The sequence below is a fragment of the Martes martes genome (assembly GCF_963455335.1).
Source record: "Martes martes genome assembly, chromosome: 5".
Taxonomy (NCBI): Eukaryota; Metazoa; Chordata; class Mammalia; order Carnivora; family Mustelidae; genus Martes; species Martes martes.
Genome location: NC_137892.1, coordinates 156665077 through 156685316, shown reverse-complemented (window position 1 = coordinate 156685316; position 20240 = coordinate 156665077). Strand labels below are relative to the sequence as shown.

The following is a 20240-nucleotide window of genomic DNA, read 5'->3' as shown; positions in this document are numbered from 1 at the left end:
TATACGGACAAATTTCTTTTAGACTGTGCTTTCCCAAATGTAAAATCCATGCCTTGGTCTAAGTGGAAATTCTTATAATGAAAAAACTACTTCCACGGATATACAGACATCTGTCTGCCTTCCTCTGAAGCACCAAATCTATCTGGTAACATCTTGCTATCCTCATTCCTTAATTAGATCTGTTATTCAAGTTCACATAATGTCACCATCTTAAAATAGTCCGATGTGACTCACTGCCCACAGTGGAAGGTACCAATGGGACGAAGAGCACAAAAGTGGAGAGGAGGAACAACTCAATGCTTCTGCTTTACAGGGGAGGAAACAGAGGCCCAGAGAACCCACATGACCTTCCCGAGGCAACTCTTGAATGTGGTGGTGCCAAGACCACAGATATCCTCAAATACACACCACAACGCTTTTCCTGCGCTCTCTCCACTGCCTTTCCATCCTAATAATTGGAACATACAATGTTCATGGTGGGCAGCGAGATGCTGCCATCCCATTGATGACCACAGAACGTCATTCTTCTTAAGTGAATCGAATGCTTGTTGTTATTTTGTCCCCTGAAATATCACTGGTTGCCCATCCCCTGAAAAGAGCATGAACAATTATAAACAGAAAAAAGTGGGTAAAAGCTCTTGAACACTCAGCATCTGAGCAAAGGCAGAAGGACACGTCAATGCCTTTGTCAACGGGCACTTCTACCTCTCATCGTATTTAACAGCCAGAGAAAGTACTGAGCGCGCATGTTCTGGTCAACGCCTTCATCTCTTGCTGCTCCTGGTCTGAAAAAATATCCATTCAAAGAGTCACTGGCTTCCAGATGGTAATTGATTGAGCACGTCCTGTCACCAGTGTTGTTAGTGCATTACTGCTCTTCACTTTCCAACCACACCATAGCCCAAGTCTCAGTTCCAGTTCCAGCTCCAGCAGGGGGCCCAGCGACCCAGTAAGTTGTGCTGTGAGAAAGGTGTCTTCCATTCTGACGTGTCAGTCTCTGGGACGCTGTCTAGTCTACAAAATGAAGGCGGCAAATGTGGTGCTACCTTGACATGTCGCTTTAGCCCATCGTGAGAGGAACCATTCTTTGGCTCATTGTGAGAGGAACCATTCTATTAGCTTTGGTAGAAAAATTAAGAAAGAGACTCAACAAAGAGATTATCTGTTTATTCATCAAGAAGGAAAAATATACAGGATTCGCTAGTAACAATGTGCGAGGTGACGTGTACCTCACTTACATTTCTCATTTAACCTCGGCAAAATTACAGAAAAGTGTTAGCTCCACTATTGTAGATTTTTTAAAAAGTGAAATTTGGGGCAATTAGCAAACCCAGGCAATATCTAAAAACACGGTGATGGGATACAGCTCTAAACTATGAAACTGCCATTTCTTTCTTTTTTTTTTTTTTTTAAAGATTTTATTTATTTATTTGTCAGAGAGAGAGAGGGAAAATGAGTGAGCACAGGCAGAGGCAGAGGGAGAAGCAGGCTCCCCGCCAAGCAAGGAGCCCGATGTGGGACTCGATCCCAGGACGCTGGGATCTGACCCGAGCCGAAGGCAGCTGCCTAACCAACTGAGCCACCCAGGCGTCCCGAAACTGCCATTTCATCTTTCAGATCCATGAGTTAAAGAAAATGATAAGGATGACAGAAAATACAAAGAATATTCTAGACTGAATTTATAAAAACTTTCAGTTCTATACCAATCAGAATTTTAAATTGTAAAATTGGTTAGTTTTCCCAAAATATCCTTTACAATACAAAACCTCTAAATAAAATTTAGTATATTGTTTTTGTTTTTGTTTTTTAAGATTTCTATTTATTTGAGAGAGAGAGAGAGAGAACATGAGTGGGGGAAGGGGAGAGCGAGAGGGAGAGGCAGAAGCTGAGTCCCCAGTGAGCAGGGAACACAATCACAGGACCCCAGGACCCCAGGACCCTGGGATCATGATCTAATCCAAAGCCAGACACTTAACCAACTGAATCATCCAGGCACTCTTGGTATATTGTTTTTAGGTGTAAAGTTAACATTAGTTTTTCAGTACGTCATTTTGGAAAGAAGTCAGGCTTCAAAATTGATTCAAAAGTGTTAAATACAGTAGTTGCTGTAAGAAAGATATTAAATAATTATAAATATTAGGTACTAACCCGTTTTTAGGACCTACATCAAATCCTCAGGATAGCTGAGGATCTGTTGTCCTACAAAAATCTAGCAAACCCGGTTTAACATGTACTATAGCCTGAATGTTTGTGCCTCTCCCAGTCTCCTATTTGATGTTGAAATCTAATCCTCTCTGTGATGGTATTTGGAGGTGGGACGTGATTAGGTTACGGGGTGGAGTTTTCATTAATGGAATTCCTGCCTTCATAAAGGAGGCCTCTGAGAGCTTCCCCACCCCTTGTGCCAAGTGAGGACACAGCACAAAGAAAGCTGTCTGTGAACCCAGAACCAGGTCCTCGTCAGATACCAAATTTGCTGTGCCCTTGACCTTGGATTTCCCAGCTCCAGAAGCAGGAGATATAAATTCATGTTGTTTATAAGCTACTCAGTCTATGGTACTCTGCTAGAGCAGCCTGAAAGACTAAGACAATACAACTAGCATTTTATAAACACAAATATTAGTATAATTTGTCCATTGGCAATTTGCAAGAGAATGCTGAACAGTCTGGATATAATTAAAAGCAATAATAACATATGCGATTAACACTCTTTACCTCATTTGTGTAAGAATGAATCTCAGAAATATATTCAGATGAAGGAATTCAAAATAGCTGCAATTGCTGGGGTCGGGGTGGGGGATAGAGAAAAAATAAGCACAAAATCAGTCCAAAATATTTGTATCTCTAGGAGGAGAATGGACTGGAGACATTTAGATAGTTATTTAGAACATACATAATTTACAAGGTAATTTAAGACTGAATAGCAACATAATTTACAACATAATTTAAGACTGAGTAGCAGTAAGGTGTGTTAACATGTGTACTTGGGGAGTAAAGACACCTGGGTTCAAAAATCAGTGCCTGGTCCTAGCTGTTGGATGATGGGAGAGTGAATTTCCCTCTCTGAATCTCAGTGTTGTTATCTACAGCTCGAAGTAAATTGCATGATCTATGTAAATCATTTCCACACCTGGTCTATAAAAAGTGCTAAAAAATACTACCATTATTGTTATTAAAGTTAGGGCACCTGGGTGGCTCAGTCGGTTAAGTGGCTGCCTTCAGCTCAGGTCATGATCCCAGAATCCTGGGATCGAGTCCCGCATCGGGCTCCCAGCTCAGCAGAGAGCCTGCTTCTCCCTCTCCTGCCTGCTCCTGCTCTCTCTGGCTGTCTCTGTCTCTCTCAACTAAATAAATGAGATCTTTAAAAAAAATTATTATTAAAGTTATCGCTGTTACTATCATCTTCCTGAGATGAGAGTAAAAAGACAAGACTAAGTCAACACCATGCATAGAGTACATCAAACCAATGGGGCCTGGAATAGGGAGTACTATTCTCATGTGAGAACTAACTAGAATGAACACTGAAATGTGATATTCTGTGATATTCTGATCTGGTAAGGTCAGGACAATATAAACCATTTGATACATAAGATACATATTATATATATATATATATCTGGAATATATAGAGATAGAAATCCTTATAGCTTAATAAGACTGGTGCTTTTTCCAAAGCAAGAGCATTGAAAACAACAACAGTAAGAGAAATCCTACACATCCACTCTTTCATTTCTACATTCATCGAGGGACCAGTTAGCACAAGCTGGCCAAGACTTCGGCATGTCCGCCTAGTCCTTGCTCTCCAGGAATTACTGAGAGGCTAGGACAGCATCTGCTTCTACTTCTAGTGGCTGAGAAAGCTCAGGAAATTCTCAGTACAGGTGAGCAGAAGGTGGCAGCTTCAAGCCACGTTGTACATTGTCTTACTGGATCAGGAATTCACAGGACACCAGGGTGCCATCTAGAAGTGGCTCAGCACAGTGGACTTGGACTCTAGGCGAGATGGGAAAGGCTGCTTCCCTTTTAAAGGAGCAACGACTGTAAGTGTCCCCAATCTTTCTGGAGTAGAGACCTGAGCAGAAGTGGGATGGTACTGCATGGCGATGATTCCGGAGGGCCCGGAAAGTGGTCTAGAATATTCTTCTTAATTTACGTAGGAAAAAAAAGAGACTATAATAGGAAATCCTAAAGGAATAATGTTAGCATTAAAAGGAAAGGCTAGGAAAATGGGGAAAAAATTGGTCAAGGGGAAAGATGGTAGTACAGGGATTAAGAAAAGAACAAGCATTCACAAAGGGACCTGAGAAAATTGGGAGCATTTTCAAGGTAGATTTCTGCTCTGGAATTTAGTTTGGAAGGAAACAGAGAAACACTTTTTTTTTTTTTTTTTAAAGAAATTAGCAATAGAAAGAAAAACCTCGAAAATATGTCTATAGTTTCTGTATTTTTTTCTGTTTTTATATGAAAAGGACATTCTAAAAAAATTAGAAAATACCACTGCAATGTTAATTTTGATTACCAACTCAATAAATTAAATGTCCTGTTCAAATAAATCGCTAGGCTTTATTTACTGGAGGAGTAGTATTTCAGCTGTGTGAGAAACGCTTACTTCCTAGTATGGAAACTAATAAAAATGATATTTAATAGAAAAATAAAATTCTAAAAAAAGCAATTAAAACTGATTCAATGTTATTATTTTTCCTCCTTCTAGAAAACATGTATTCACCAGCATAAGTATCTAGAATCCTGTGGCTTTGAGCAACTGTTACCTTTGGGCTAAATGACTTCATCTGGGAATGTGTGTATGTGTAGAAATATCTACATAATAAAAAAATTCATTTGAAAAACATTTTAAAGTAATTACTTAATTACTTAAGCTATGTGATTTCCAAAATGAAATACTTTGGCAAATTTATTCCTTCTTTATCTTAAAACAGTAAGTGTTACTATTTGTTTAAATATCATATCCTGCAGGATAATGAAAAAATGCACATGTTTTACTTATAATTATATTCACATATGATTTAATTCCTTAAGAAAGTTCAGTGATCATGCTTTTAAATAAATACATTTCATTCTGACAAAAAGTATGTGATTACTTGACTAATGTTTCTTCACCTCTCACTAATTTAACCAGAAATCAACATTTTCTCTGAAATAAGCCTTAATTCTTCGTAAGTGTGGACAAGATTTTTAGACTCCATTTATAGAACTGCTGGCACTTCAGCTCACAGAAGTTAGTTAATAAAAAGAATGACCTTTGGTAACATGTACAACATTAATTCCTTTTGCATCTACTCTCCCCAAAATGGCAGGCTTTTGTGAAAACTTGTTTGCAAGAAATTCAAAAGTTCATCTGTGGGGAAGAAAGAGCATCATCTTATATAGAGCAAGCAGTTTATATTACATATTGTGTTTTATCTTTTTAAGTATATTCAACTCCAATCAGAGTCTTGGGTATCTCTATTATAAAAATGGTAAGGCTAAAGATGATTGCTTTATTTGGTAGTCGTATCCCACAGTAAATAATGACTCTACTCCACAGTCAAACACCTCTATTTCATAGAATCAAAGCCACAGATGATTTTGACATGCCAATCCAAACACATACATACACGCATAAAAAAATAAAAAAGGGCCATACATATTAAACTTTTGAATGAAATATTGATGGTCATGGAATAAGGTTTATTTTTCTGAAAACATTTGTAATTCAGCTTATTGTAGTATATATCTAGCACAACCAGTTGAAAAGCATGGTACACATTTTTCTATTGCCATATCACTAATTATCCCCAACTGAGCAGCTTAAAGCAATGTCCATTTTTTTTTTAACTAACGGATTTGTAAGTTTTGCAAAATTCAGGTGTATAGCATGGTTGGGTTCTCTGTTGCCATCCGAGTTTCTGCTGGGCTACTTTTCTTTTTTGAGGTTCAAGGGAATAATCATTCAGGCTGTGAGATGAATTCAGTTCCTTTTGGTTATAGCATCAAGTTCCTCTTCCTCTTGCCGGCTGTCAGTCAGGGACATTCTTAGAAGCCATAGGAATTACCCACCACATAGCTCCTCCGTCTGTAAAGCTGGTAACGGAGAATTTCTTACATGGCAAATCTCTCTAGCTTTGAATTTTTGATTTCCTTTGTTTCTGAGCTTGAGACCCTTGTTATAAAACACCACCATCATCATCAGGGTTTCCGAGAGTCAGGCTTTTAAGGCCATAAGTCAGGCCATAAGATAGGTCTAATTGTGATTTGAGCTCAGGATCTCCACCATTGTGTTCTTGCTGTCCGTCAGAATCAGGAATATGATGGGTCATCTACTTTGATGTCCTTAAATTCTCAGCAGCACTCCAGAAAATCCCCTTACGTTCTTTGAGTGAAGGTTAAACATTCTGTGGCAGGGAACTCCTAGAAGGGTCAATACAGTCTCATCCCCAATGCTCTGATAAGTTCTAACGACCCCCAGGCAGGGGACACCTGGTCCAATTTGGACGGATCAAGAAGACATTCACGAAGATGTGAGCCCTTGCTGGGTAACTGGATCCATAGGAGGAGGTGACCGAGTGAAAGAAGGAAGACATTCTAGACAGAAGGGATCACATGGTTAGCGCCCTGAGACGGGAAAGAGCGGTGTGCCTATGGAAGTGGGAAAGAGTCCTTCAAGGACATGGTTTGGCTCTACGTAGTATGCAGCTCAATCACACCCCACATGGGGGACAGATCTGGGCAGACTGCAGGCAGAAGGATGAGCTAGAATGCTACTAGAGTCTGCGGCGAATATGGCCAAGGCATAGGCAAACGCAAGTCCTCGGACCATGGGACAGAGAAGAGCAGTGCATGGCCCCCAGCCTTACAGGGAAAGGACGGCTTCTGGGGCTGCCAGACCAAGAGTGTGCACAGGCCGAGACCTGAGGGATGGGCGTGAGCCACATACTCCCAGCTGGCCAGGGGGTGAGAGTGAGCTACTAGCAAGGGGATCTGATCATGACCGTAAATAAAGGGCAGCATCTGGATGAGTAATGTCCCTGACTCAGGTCTGGCCGGTTCTGGGGAATCAGGGAGAAAGGAGGGAACCAAGCTTTCTCATGGGAAGAGAGCAGGTTCCAACAGCATGGAAAGGATCGGGCTGGAAACGGTGAGGAAAGCCAAGCTAGGAAGGATATGAGGCACACGGTGGGTCTGCAGGTGCAGGAGGAAGCAGCAGTAATTCCTCTGTAGAACAGTAACACTTAACCCGCTCATTGATCTGAATTCTGGAAGCCTCAGTACCCACGTGGATGTTTAGCGAAGTCTGTGAAGAGTCAGAGAGGTCACCAGGTTCCTATTTGTGCTACGTGTGCCCTGGTTGCCTGGATGCAGGAGCTGATGAGCCGCGACGCGGGGAGCTCCCGCCTCCCCTCCTCCAACCGCCGTGTTCTCACGGGTCCACTCATTGACTCTTACACTGTGGACTGCTACAAATGCACACTAATCAAAGTTGTTCAAAGAGTTTCAAAAGTCAATGTGACGGCCAGGAAGAAGGTCTTAGGAATCGGATAGAGAATTTCCTATCATCAGTAAAAGGCAGGCAGACACTAAACTCTATTTACTAGTCATTTTTACCACTTACATTAAAAAGTCTGAAAGACACTTGGTTTTCTTTCATTTCCTCTAAAGCAGCTCTCTTTTCCCCTCCCTAGTATCCCTAAGAATTAGGAAACAACATCTAAAGTATCAAAGGTGTCTTTGCCTGTTCTCCTTTTTCAAAAAATTGTTTATATTCTATTTTTAAAATTTTTAAGAATATTCCTTTTGATGTGCTAACTAGGTTAGTCTATTGTGCTTAATAAAGACTGGAATTTCCAAAGGAGCATTTCTGAAGCCAAGCAAACAACTAGGTTATGATAAATAAAGGAACAGTGGAAGCTATGTATTAGACTTTCCTCCAGTGAATTATCAGTAAATTGCTTGTATTATTCAAGTGCAGATTCATACATTAGAGATTTCCAATATACAAAATAATCAGGCTTAATGAAAACTGACATCATATAGCTATCTGGCAAGGAGAAATAATTAGGTAGTGTCATCTGCACTTAACACTATCATTTAATACTTTTTTTTTTTTTTTTTTTTTTTTTTACCCAGGATTATTGTGTATCAGGGGCTGAGAGCCCGGGGTACAGGATGTAGAATAAAGAATCAAAAGTCAGGGCTAATTTTTCTGTCTACTTCTGTAGCTCAACATGGGTTCCATTCAAGACACCTTGGATGGAAAGAAGATACCTAAGGAAAGAAATCAATTCAATCCAATTAAATGAGGGAGGAGGAAAGTTCTTAAGAATTAAAAAGGTAGTCTCATAGAGGCAACCTCTGAAATGCAGCCAGGTCGAATGGTAAGTGAGCTGGCGTGTTTATCTTTCAGGAACAACATGGCCTCTCTGTTGGGCTACTATCTGTCACCACAGTCCCCTCCACTGGCTCATGACCCACCCAGCCACCATCTCCTACCGCCTGCCATCAGAGGTCACCCGTTTTAGGACACTTATTTCACCTTCTCAAGAGTAAGATCAATTTCTTACAAGTCCGTCACTGGATGAATCAGATTATTTGTTTCCGGCCGAATCAGACTTTGGAAATTGAAGCACAGGATGTAACATGGTCCCCTAGACCTGTGCCGAGCTGGGGCTAGGGAGGGGAGGGGGTGAAACGAAATAAAAGATGTACAGTGTGCAAAAATATCACACAGAAAGGTGGAAATAAGAATGGAAAAAGGTAATCTGACCAAGAGAGAAACAGTGGGTTTCAAAGCAAAACAGATGTCGATTCAGTGGTGTGTGTGGACCTAGGAACCTGACAGTCTTAGCTTCTCAGGAAATAGAAAAAAAACCCCACCTTTAACCAAAAGCTCTTAAAATTAAAAAAAAAAAAAGAATCAGACTGGGGCGGGGTGGGGGGGGGGAGGTATATAATCTGTGCCTTGGATTACAGAAGAATTCAAGACCCAATTTGCACACTGGTTTTATTCCAAAATTTGGTTACCATTTGGCTATTACAAATTCTTAATACTTTTTCTTCAAAAAAATGATGTTCAGTTAGCCAACGTGTAGTAAGGAAGGGCACTTGTGATGAGCACTGGGTGTTATATGTATGTGACGAATCACTAAATTCTACTCCTGAAACCAGTATTCCACTATATGTTAACTAGAATTGAAATAAAAATTTGAAGAAGGAAAAAAAAAAGCTCTTCAAATATGTCCAACCACATGGAATGAATCAAATACACATTTACAAACATTATTTTTCTCCTTGCCTCAGTCTTACCATCTTCGACCAGTCAACCTTCTGAAAACAATTTTGAGTAAACACAATGCACTTTTTTGTTTTGTTTTTGGTCCATTCTCCTTTGGTTAATTTGGGTGTTTGGCCAGTCTGTTTGAGGAATCACAGCTACTTATGACCTAGGTACTTGGATGCAGAGGTAGATATGCTCCCACGGGTCCAAAATAATGTTTTACAATAGAAAATGATATTCTGTCCAAGCAGGCTAGTCTAACAAGAGTACAATGATATCTGTGTAGATTCACCATTGTTAAAGAAAATAAAAGAACAATGTTTAAAAGACTGATGGCAAGTGACTCGAATAGGAAACATTCTGACTACAATTGCACTCTTACAATGATAAAATATGTTAGAGCAAAAGATACAAGGACGTTTTAATTCTTTTGTCACAGCAGGTGGCTAAGAGATCACCAGACTCACGCTCCTCTCTGAGTACAGTGGCCGTGGCCCAACCTCCATCTATGAGAGGCCACGTGACTGGTTTGCACCAATGGATTGTACGTGCAGTGATGCAATGGACAAAACAATTGACAGTGAGGTCATAGGGGATGGCAGAGCCCTCAAGAGAGAAGCTAGTCCTTAATAACTGTGGGAGGGAAAGCAGAGAAGCAGCCCCCTGACTACCATCCACTACCTCTACCTGTTGCATGAATGAGACACAGCTATTAAGTGTGTCACATTCATGCAAGTGTGCCACAGCAAGTGTCCTTCAAGAAGACACCTCCCTTAAAATGTGAACCTCAAAAACACGACATAGAACAAGGTAACAGGAAAGTACAATGCATGACTGAAAAATGACAGTTGTGTAACTTTGTTTCTTTCACACACACACACACACACACACACACACACACACACACACATTTTTAACATGAAAACATGGTCCTAGAGTCGATAATTTACTTTGTGGTCCAGTGACTATGCTTTGTTTTTAAACATTTTCAGACCTCAAACCAACCCCTCATTGAATAATTATTCTGTCTATGAATTCAAAATATTTTTATCCAGGAGAATTGCATGCGTGGCTGATATTTGAGGTACAATTTTGCAACTTAGTATCACCCAGTAGCAAACGAGACGGGTGACATGGAAATGTTCTCTTTCATTTCAGGAACCTGCACCTCTGGCTCATTTAGGAAAAAAAAAGAATGGAACTGAGAGACTGCGATATGGCATCTCCTGATTTTCCAGAAAGCTGACTCAATGCAAAGCCTTCCTTTGTGCAAAATTACATGTAATTTGCATTCAGGGCAGGTGTTAATTTTATTAAAAAGAGTTTCAAGTACAAATCAGGCCATTTCGGACACCTTTTGAACATCTTAAATCAGATTGGTTATAATTCCCTTCCAACGTCTCACGGAATGTTCCAAATCCACTGCCAGGTTTGTAAGAAGATAAACACCACAATTTCCTTTCCCTGGCAGCTCCCAGCCCAGAAGTGTAAGGAGGCAGGGTGCCCAGTACCTGATGCTGCTCATGCTGCCCGTCTCTGATCCAAGCTTGCATCGCTCCAGTTGGCTGGCGACGATCTGGCGTTCTGCCTCCAGCTCTCGGGTCAGTCTCTCAAACTGTAATTCCTGAAATAAAGCCACCAAAAAGATTAATTCTATCATCCACTTGCAAAGTGGAATTCACATCAAAATGACGTGGCGGTCAAGGGGGAAAAATGACATTTGCCAAGATGTTGCATTTGAGAAGCCGGGGATGTCACTGTGAAATCCAAGAGGGATTTGCACTTCAGACGGATCTGAGTATGTATCAGAGTCCTGGGGTCTGCTGGCTGCAGGGCCTGTGGTAAGTGATTTAATCTTTGTAAGTATCAACTTCATCATCTGTGAAATGGGTTGACGATACTTATTTCCTAACGTCGGGGTAAGGATTTAATGAGGCACCGACCATGAAAAATTATCCTGGGCTATTTGGCGGATGGCCAGCACCTGACAGATATTAATTCTCCTCCATTAAAATTGTAACATTCAGTAAAATGTTAAAAGAAATAGCCTTTCTATCATTTGGAATACTGTGTTTATTCCCCATTGGCCTTCTAGCTGCCTCTCTCTACTAATTCAACCCTAACATTACTTATTACATATTGTAGACTTTAGAGAAATCACGCTTAAACTTCTGCTTCCGTAGGCTTTAAATTTCAGCAGAATGGGAATGATACTGATCCTTGATAGCCTAATTACTAAGTGAATATCCTTTGAGATATTTGCTGTATCACCTTAAAACAACCCAATTAAGCCAATGAAGAATGCTTCTACAAATCTGCCTGAAATCCACTGTTAAAGGATCAACGTTAATGAAGAATAATTCAATCAGTATGTCAAGTATCTTAGCTGTTCCAATTATAGGACCTTTGTACCACATTTTAATCTTTGTCTTATTTTCCCATGCACTTAAGTTTTTTAATAAACATAATTATAGCAGAGCAAGTATTTTTTTACAAAAATATTTTGTTAATTTATTTGAGAGAGAGAGAGAATGAGAGAGAGAGGGAGCATGAGAGGAGAGAGGCCAGAGTGAGACTGACCCGGGACTGACCTAGGCTGAAGGCAGTTGCTTAAACAACTGAGCCAGGTCATGATCCCAGCGTCCTGGGATCGAGTCCCACATCGGGCTCCTTGCTCTGCAGGGAGCCTGCTTCTCCCTCTGCCACTCTGTCTGCCTGTGCTCACTCACTCTCTCTCTCTGACAAATAAATAAATAAATAAAATCTTTAAAAAAAAAAAAAAAAATTCTTCTTGTAAACAACTGAGCCACCCACGCACCCCCAAAGCATGTATTTTAACTAAAAAAATTCAGAAGTTTTTACAACATAATCAAATTACATTTGATTTCTTTAAAAAACAAATTACTGGGGCGCCTGGGTGGGTCAGTGGGTTAAAACCTCTGCCTTCGGCTCAGGTCATGATCTCGGGGTCCTGGGATCGAGACCCGCATCAGGCTCTCTGCTCAGTGGGGAGCCTGCTTCCCCTTCTTTCTCTGCCTGCCTCTCTGCCTACTTGTGATCTCTGTCTGTCAAATAAGTAAATAAAATTTAAAAAAATAAAAAACAAATTACCTGCACAGTTTTGTTTGGGGTATGGGAAAACAAAAATGCTGGAAAATACTGACAATACAGGTCCGTGTGGGAGAATGAAAACTCCGAACATTGCAAAGATTTGTCTTCCCAGGAAATAGGAGTTTATTGTTTTTGCTATCCTGAGACACTCTTGGGTGATAACCTTTAAAAAGTAGGATATGGTGTGTCCTCCACATATATTAAAAATTCCCTTGTTCTTTTCCACAAGAGCAGATTTCTTTTCTGTTAACATTATTGTGGGGAACTAAGTAAGAAACACTTTAAAAGGGGACCCGGGATGGCTCAGTCAGTTAAGCATCTGCCTTCAGCTCAGGTCATGATCTGGAGTCCCAGGGTGGAGCCCCACATCAGGCTTCCTGCTGGGGTGACGAGGGGGGGGTGGGGGGTGGGGGGGTTGGGGGGGTGGGAGGGTGGGGGGGGAGGGAATCTGGTTCTCCCTCTCCCTCTGCTTCTCCCCCTACTCATGCACTCTCTCTCTCTCGTTTGCACATTCTCTCTTTCAAATAAATAAAATATTAAAAAAAGAAACATGTTACCCATGAGAGCTCAACTTTTCCCTTTCAAGTTCTAAAACTAAGGAAGCATGTTGTCATGGGAGCTCACGTCTTTATCCTTACATTCTCTGAAGGACAGCAAAGATTCTTTATAAGGAAGAAATACCAACACCTCTGTTAGAATGCATGTTGTGCCCCTAATCTCTGCCTCTTCTCCCAGCAAGTTCTACAGATTTTTTTTTTTTTTTTTTGGGCAGTTCCTTTCCACAAAAATATGTAGGTTCTAAAAGATTTTCATTTCCAGGCTTTATAATATATTTTATCTAGAATCTGTCCTAACAGAAAACCAAGCTATCCCTTTAGAATAGTATCACCTTAAAAACATAGTATTTAAAGATCATATAGAATTCCTCACAGGTAGATGGAAATTCATTACGCATGTGGGTGTGGGTCTCACTGCGCGTTTCCTCCACCTCAGGGTTACGGAGGGAGGCGACGAGACACCCTCACGCAAGCTGCCCTCCAAACACCGAGTCACAATTTTCAATTGTCACTTTGGGTAGATCTGCATTTCCATCTGGCATCATGCCTCTGTCTGAGAGACTTCCTTTCGTGTTTCCTGGAATGTGGTTCTTTCAGCGATGAATTCTCTCAGCTTTACGTGCCTAACAACACTACTTTGCCCTCATTTTTGAAAGACGTTTTGTCCTCTTGTTTATTGTTTCTGACAAAAAAAAAAAAAAAAAAAAAAAAAACCCTATGGTATTCATGTATTTGTTTCTTTGTCTATACAATGTCTTTTTTTCCCTGCCTCCATTTAAGATGTTCTCTTTATCACTGGTGAACAACCTGATGACAACGTCCCCTACTATAGTTTTCCACACGTTTCTTACGCTTGGGGTTCACTGGGTTTCCTGCATCTGTGAATTTAGTTTCCATTAGATCTGGAAAGCGTTTAGTCATTGATTCCTCAGACTCTTTCCCCTTTCCCCACTAACACCCCTCCTTCAGTGACTACAATTACATACATATTAGGTCACTTGGAATAGCCCCACAGCTCAGGGATTCTTTGCCCATTTTTAAGATTCTTTTTTCCCCCTCAACCTGTGTTTCATTTTGGATAACGTCCATTGGTGCCGAGTTAATCACTCTTCCCCCCTGCAGTACCTGACCCACTATTAATCTTGTCGAGTATATTTTTATCTCAGACATTGATGAATCAAACACCTCTAGAAGTTTCACCTGGGTCTCTTTTATATCTTCCCTGTCCCCAACTTTATGAACACAGGGAACATACACACAGAAACTGTTTTAACGTCCCGACCAGCTAACGTTAGCATCTGGGTCAGTTTCAGCCGACTGATTTTTCCCCTCAGGACGGGCCCCGTTTCTGCTTCTCCTCACGTACGGTGATGTTTGGTTGAACATAAAACATTTTGAATTTTACCTTATTGTGCTCTGGGAATCTTCATATTCCTACAGATATTTTAAGTTCTGTTCTGGGGCACAGTTTCTTAGATGCAATTTGGTACACTTGGGTCTTGCATTTCAGATTTGTTTTGGGGAGAGAGAGCAGCATTTTGTCCTCGGCAAATTCCTCTACTTCACCTAGGGGGATCCTTCTAAGCACTCAGTGTCCAACGGATTATGGGTTTTCCAGTTAGGCTGGTAGGTGTGGGCACGTATTTCTGGCTCTTGGTTGGTAGTGTTTCCTCTCATCCTTTCAAATGGTTCTTTCCCTGTCCCCGGTGGCCTCCTTACAGAATCAGGATGCTCAGGTCTCAAATGAAAGTAGAAGTGGATCCTCTGCAGATTTCGAGGGCTCTCCTTCTGAGCAGCGACCACCCTTCTTGTATTTTACCCCAAACATTCTAGTCCCTTTTCCTCCCTGGCTGTCAGGTGCTGTCTCCCCAGCGCAGGGAGCCCCCTGGACTCTGAGGGTCTGCTTTTCTACACTGTTGTAGCTGGGGAAGTGGCAGGCTCCCCTTATTTGCTTTGTGTCTCTTGGAAACCACCTTCTTCACTCCTTAAAGTTCAGAGTCTTGAAAGCTGTCGTTTCATATTGTCTGTATGTGTTGTTGGTCCAGATGGGAAGGTACTGGCAGGCTCCCGTTATTCTATCTGAGCTGAAAGCTGGAAGGTTTTTAGGAATTCACAATTTTCCTTTCTGTTGGATGTATAAAAGGATATTTTCTGCCATATTTAAAAACTCATATTAGATGAACTACTAACCAGGCAAATACTTAAGCTTTTACATGTTCTCTTCAATGTTATTCACTAGTATAGGATTAAAAACGGCTACTTTTGAGTGACTTGTTTGTTTTATGTATTATGATGAGTTTTTAACTGAACTGACATTTTTTTTTATTATTAAGGAAATGGGTATCAGTATGTTGCCTTTTTAAAATAGCCACTCAATAAATGTTTACTTTGTCATCCTGTATATGAACCAAGAAAGTAATTAAGTGAATTTTCCCCTGTGCTTCACTAAGGAATACATAGTAAATGTCAAGGTCCTCAAGGAGAAAGAAAGTTTCTCCTCTTCATCTAAAATCTTGTATTTTATTCATGTAACAACACAAAACATAAAAATAAAATGGGAAATAATTTTTTATTGAGTACTCACTATTGAGTGCCTAGGTTCTAGGACCATATATAAGGAAGAAATTTTCCCTGCTGTGTTGCCGATGTATCTAGTGTCTAGAGCAGTCCTGGTACATAGTAGCTGCTCAATCAATACCTGTTAACTATATACGTCTTCATGGACCCAAGTGTTCTACATGTATTACTTTGTGTATTCATTATAACACTGCTATTTCCTAGCTTTTTTTTTTTCTTACTTTAGAAAAATGTTAAGGTGAAAGGCTTAGCCTTGGCCAAGAAAGAAATTCTTCCTTCAAAAGAGCAAAGAGAATGAGATAAAGGATGTTGTTTAGGAGGTCTGGACATACAGAAGGGGTAACATTAAAGAAGTTAATGAATATTGGTTGGACTAAATCTTCCCTGTATTTTCAGTTCTTTTGTTTTAGAGGCCATAGCAGTCCATTAACATAGAGGGCATGTGATGCCAATATAAACTATCAATTTCATTCATACTCAGATTAAGACCTGTTATTTAAAGAATTTTTATTTCTTTGAACTGTAGAGACCAGGATCTAAAATGCCTTCTGCTTTTTGCTCACATTACAGTCATTTCCTACTTTACCCCAACTCAAGGGTCTAAAGGCTTATGGGGAGGGCTGTCCTCACCCTAATATATCACAGGTTGGAAACTCTCAGAACCTATTATGCTTGGAATTGGAAACTGACCTTAGAATTGGGCACTAGAAGAGCTGCAACTGTTCTCAAACTCAGAGATGCGTGTGGCCAGCACCCACAAAATCACCTAGGGCATCATCACAACAATGAACGAGCTTCCGCTCCACTGTGGCTACGTAAGCTGTGGTGTAGGCAGAAAGACGACATTGTCTAGTTCTGACTCAGTTTGACGTCTGGAGGGATGACCGACCTCTCAGAATTGAATAATTCCCTGGGTTTCTTAGACACTTTGAGGTAGAACATTCAAGAGACAAATGTTGCTAATAAGGCCAGTGGGTACCCAAGAAATCAACTGGAAAAATAAAAGTATGTGGATAAATTTCATGACATTTGTAATACCAGTTACAAGTGAATACGTGTTACTAAATTAAGTCAGTGAAGGGGAGATCTTAAGGAAAGATAAGAAGAGTGAAGAAAGGGGCAACTGGGCGGCATAGTTGGTTGGGTGTCCGGCATGGTTTTTAGCTCAGGTCGTGATCTTGGGGTCATGAGATTAAGCCCACCTCAATGCACGTTCAGTGGAGTTTGCTTGAGACGTCCTATCCCTCTTCAGCGAACCCTCCCCCACTTCATGTGTGTTCTCTTTCTCTCTCTCAAATAATAAATAAATCTTAAAAAAAAAAAAGAGTAAAGAAATGTCTTTGGAGTTTTTGGATATGGAGTGTAGAAGGAACAAAAGAAGCATAAATAAATAAATAAATAAATAAATAAATAGGAGAATCATGGCCAGGCAATGACCACTAGCATGGTCTTCTCCTGGGAAGTTTCAGCACAGAAGTGGTGGTGTAAATAGGGCTCTAAAAAGTGAAGACACCAAAACCACAGGAAACAAAAGCAAAAGTAGATAAGCAGGACTACATGAAACTGAAAATCTTCTTTTCCTTCTAGCAGAGGAAACAGCCAACAGAGTGGAAAGGCAACCTATAGAATACAAAAGGAGCTCATACAACTCAGTACAAAAAAAAAAAAAAAAAAAAATGGACAAAGTACTTGAATTGACATTTCTCCTAACAAGACATACAAGTGGCCAACACGTATATAAAAAGATGCTCAATATCACTAACCAAGGAAATACAAATCAAAACCATAATGAGATATCCCTTTACACCTATCAGAGTGGCTGTTCTCAAAGAAAACAAAAGATAACAAGTACTGGCAAGGATGTGGAGAAATCAAATGCCTACATGTTGTTGGTATGAATGTAAACTGGTGCGATCACTATGTAAAATAGTGAGGAGGTTCCTTAAAATATTAACAAAAGAATTACCGTATGATCCAGGAATCCCACTCCTGGGTGTACGCCCGCAAGAACTAAAACCGGGATCTAGAAGAGATATCTGCACTCGTGTTCACTGCAGCACTGGTTTCCTTTTGTTTTAAAGAGGAAGAGGGAGGGGAGGGTGAGGCAGAGGGAGAGGAGGGAGAGGGAGAGGACGGTGAGGGAGAGGGAGCGAGAATGCCAAGCAGGTGCCACAACCAGTGCAGAGCCCAACATGGGACTCGATCTCACAACCCTGAGATTATGACCTGAACTGAAATGAAGAGTCTGACACTTACCCGACTGAGCCACCCAGGCACAGCAGTATTCACGATAGCCAACACGTGCCAACCGCTCAAATGTACAACAGACGGCTACATAATGAAAACACGGTAGATCCTTACAATGGAATATTATTTACCCTCAGAAAGAAGGAATTTGCACCATCCACTTCAACATGGATAGACCTGGAAAAACATTTTACCGACTCAAAGATGTCAGGTGCAGAGGAGAAAAAGCACTAGACTCCATTTATATGAAGTGTGTGAAAGAGTCCAGCAGAAAACAGAACGGTGGTTGCCAGGGGCTTGGGAGTGGGGGAAATAGGGAGTTGTTCAATGGGTATAAAGTTTCAGTTATACAAGACAAACAAGTTCTAGCGATCGGCCAGGCAACATGGTGCCTACAATTAACAATACAGTGCTGTGTGCTTAAAAATTTGTTAAGATGGTATAACTCACATTAAATGTTCTTATCACCAAAGAATGAGTAAATAAATAAAAGGGTCCTAAACTTTTGGAGGGGGTGGATATGTTTATTACCTTCATTGTGGTGATTATATCATGGGTGCACGCATATGTTCAAACTCATCAAATTGTGCCTATTAAAAACAGGCAGTTTATTTTATATCAATTATGCATAAATAAAATTGTGCCCAAAAATGTGATGCAGAAACTGTTCAGAGAAATTGGGACTTCATGGGAATTAACAATAGGGTGTGGATTAAGAAGACATCCTTTGGTAAGGGAAGTTGGAAGAAAAAGCAAAGCAGTGATAGAGAAAATAAATCTCCCCACTATGTGGAAATTATCTTGTTTAAGAGAAAAAGTTTTATAAAAGTAACAGATATATGATACCAAAGTTCATTAAAATTTACTGACAGCCAAATCTAAAGGATATTCACTCCTAGAATAGCACATCGTTGAGTCACATAATACACAAGGATTATAAGAAAAATTATCATATAGTTTCATAACTTTTTCCTAAAGAGCCTAAATTAACAATTAATAATTAATTTAGCTTAATTAAATGTAGTTTATTAAATGTTTTTAAAAGGATAAAAGCATATAAAGACTCTTGAGGGGGCTTAGCTAACTCAGTGTGAAAACCGATATCAGAAAACATACAGTTTTATTAATTCCACCAATAAATAATTTACTTAACATTGTGAAATAGCATCCGTGGGGACTATACAAGCTGGATTTGAGAAAGTGGGAAAGTTTTAGACTGAATAATGAATTCAGTAAGTATGGATTTGCCACAATTTTACTAATATGAGAAGATGGAAAAGAGACTGGACAGATGTGGAGAATGGGGAAGATGGATGAGCTTCTAGGCGAAGACATTTTCTACAGAGTAGATCTGATTGCTAGAATCCAGTGACTTAAGATTCAAACTGACTATACCAACCCCATGTAATGGGAATGTGGACTCAGAACACGTCCTGAGACACAGTCTCGGGCATCAAAACTTTTGTCAACCTCATCTCCTGTAGAGGTTAAAAACTAGGGGACCGGCACCCACTGAGACACAAAATGGCGGTCCTGTGCAGTCTTGTGTGTGCAACAGAATGGTGGCAGGCGAGGAGAAGAAATGCGATGGCATTTGAAAGGTTTGACCATGTTAGGGAAGGCCCCAGGGTTCTCTCTCTCTTGCTCTCCTTTTTTTAAGATTTTATTTATTTATTTGACAGAGAGAGAGAGAGAGATCACAAGTAGGCAGAGAGGCAGGCAGAAAGAGAGGGGGAAGCAGGCCCTGCACTGAGCAGAGAGCATTATGGTGGGGCTCAATCCCAGGACCCTGAGATCATGACCTGAGCCAAAGGCAGAGGCTTAACCCAGTGAGCCACTCAGGTGCCCCTCCGGGGTTCTCTTAAATGAGGTCCCAAAGAAGACCTGTTAGGTTAACCTAGATGAGAATAGAAAACCTATAAATGAGCAACAGGTCTACCTTCCTTTAATGGCCAGCTGCTGTCATCTCTACTTCTCAAGAATGACTAATGCTATTACCTGTGATCCAGTGATAATCAGTTTACATTTTTGTTCTTGTACTTTTTGTATTCCATTACAATGTTCTCTTCAAGGGTCTGTGTCCTTCCTAGACTGTGAATTTCTTAAGCAAGAGACTAGGTCCGATGTCATCATTTTATCTGTGAGCAAAATGCCTGATATACAGTTGGAACTAGGTAAATGATGAACAAATGACCCAAGATCTTGGTATCAAGCTTCCTGGAATGAAATAGCCAAACTGTTTGTCACAAAATAATTTTTCTCAAAGTAGGTATTTCATGATCATAAATGTATCTGAGAAAACTTCCATAGGACTTAAAAAAAAATCAGCAGTTCTATAAAATGTCTCTATCATTTGTTATTCTTAGAATTCAGTAGGCTCATTAATTGTAATTAAAAAGTACAATCCTTACTTGAAAGAGCTGTTAAAGGTTTATCTAGGTGATGTTTCTTTTGTTTAAACTTTGTTTTGCTTTTTT

At 40.3% G+C, this 20240-nt stretch overlaps 1 protein-coding gene across 2 annotated transcripts in view; it reads right to left on the bottom strand.

Annotated features, from left to right (window-relative positions):
* The window catches only part of CTNND2 (catenin delta 2), a gene marked incomplete at its 5' end in the record, with an annotated part of 906977 nt that overhangs the window by 560919 nt on the left and 325818 nt on the right, over positions 1-20240 (bottom strand). For both annotated transcript variants that reach the window (XM_080804204.1, XM_080804205.1), the window contains one exon: positions 10783-10895. In XM_080804204.1, the coding sequence (XP_080660330.1) occupies positions 10783-10895 (113 nt within the window). The remainder of the gene's footprint in view (positions 1-10782; positions 10896-20240) is intronic.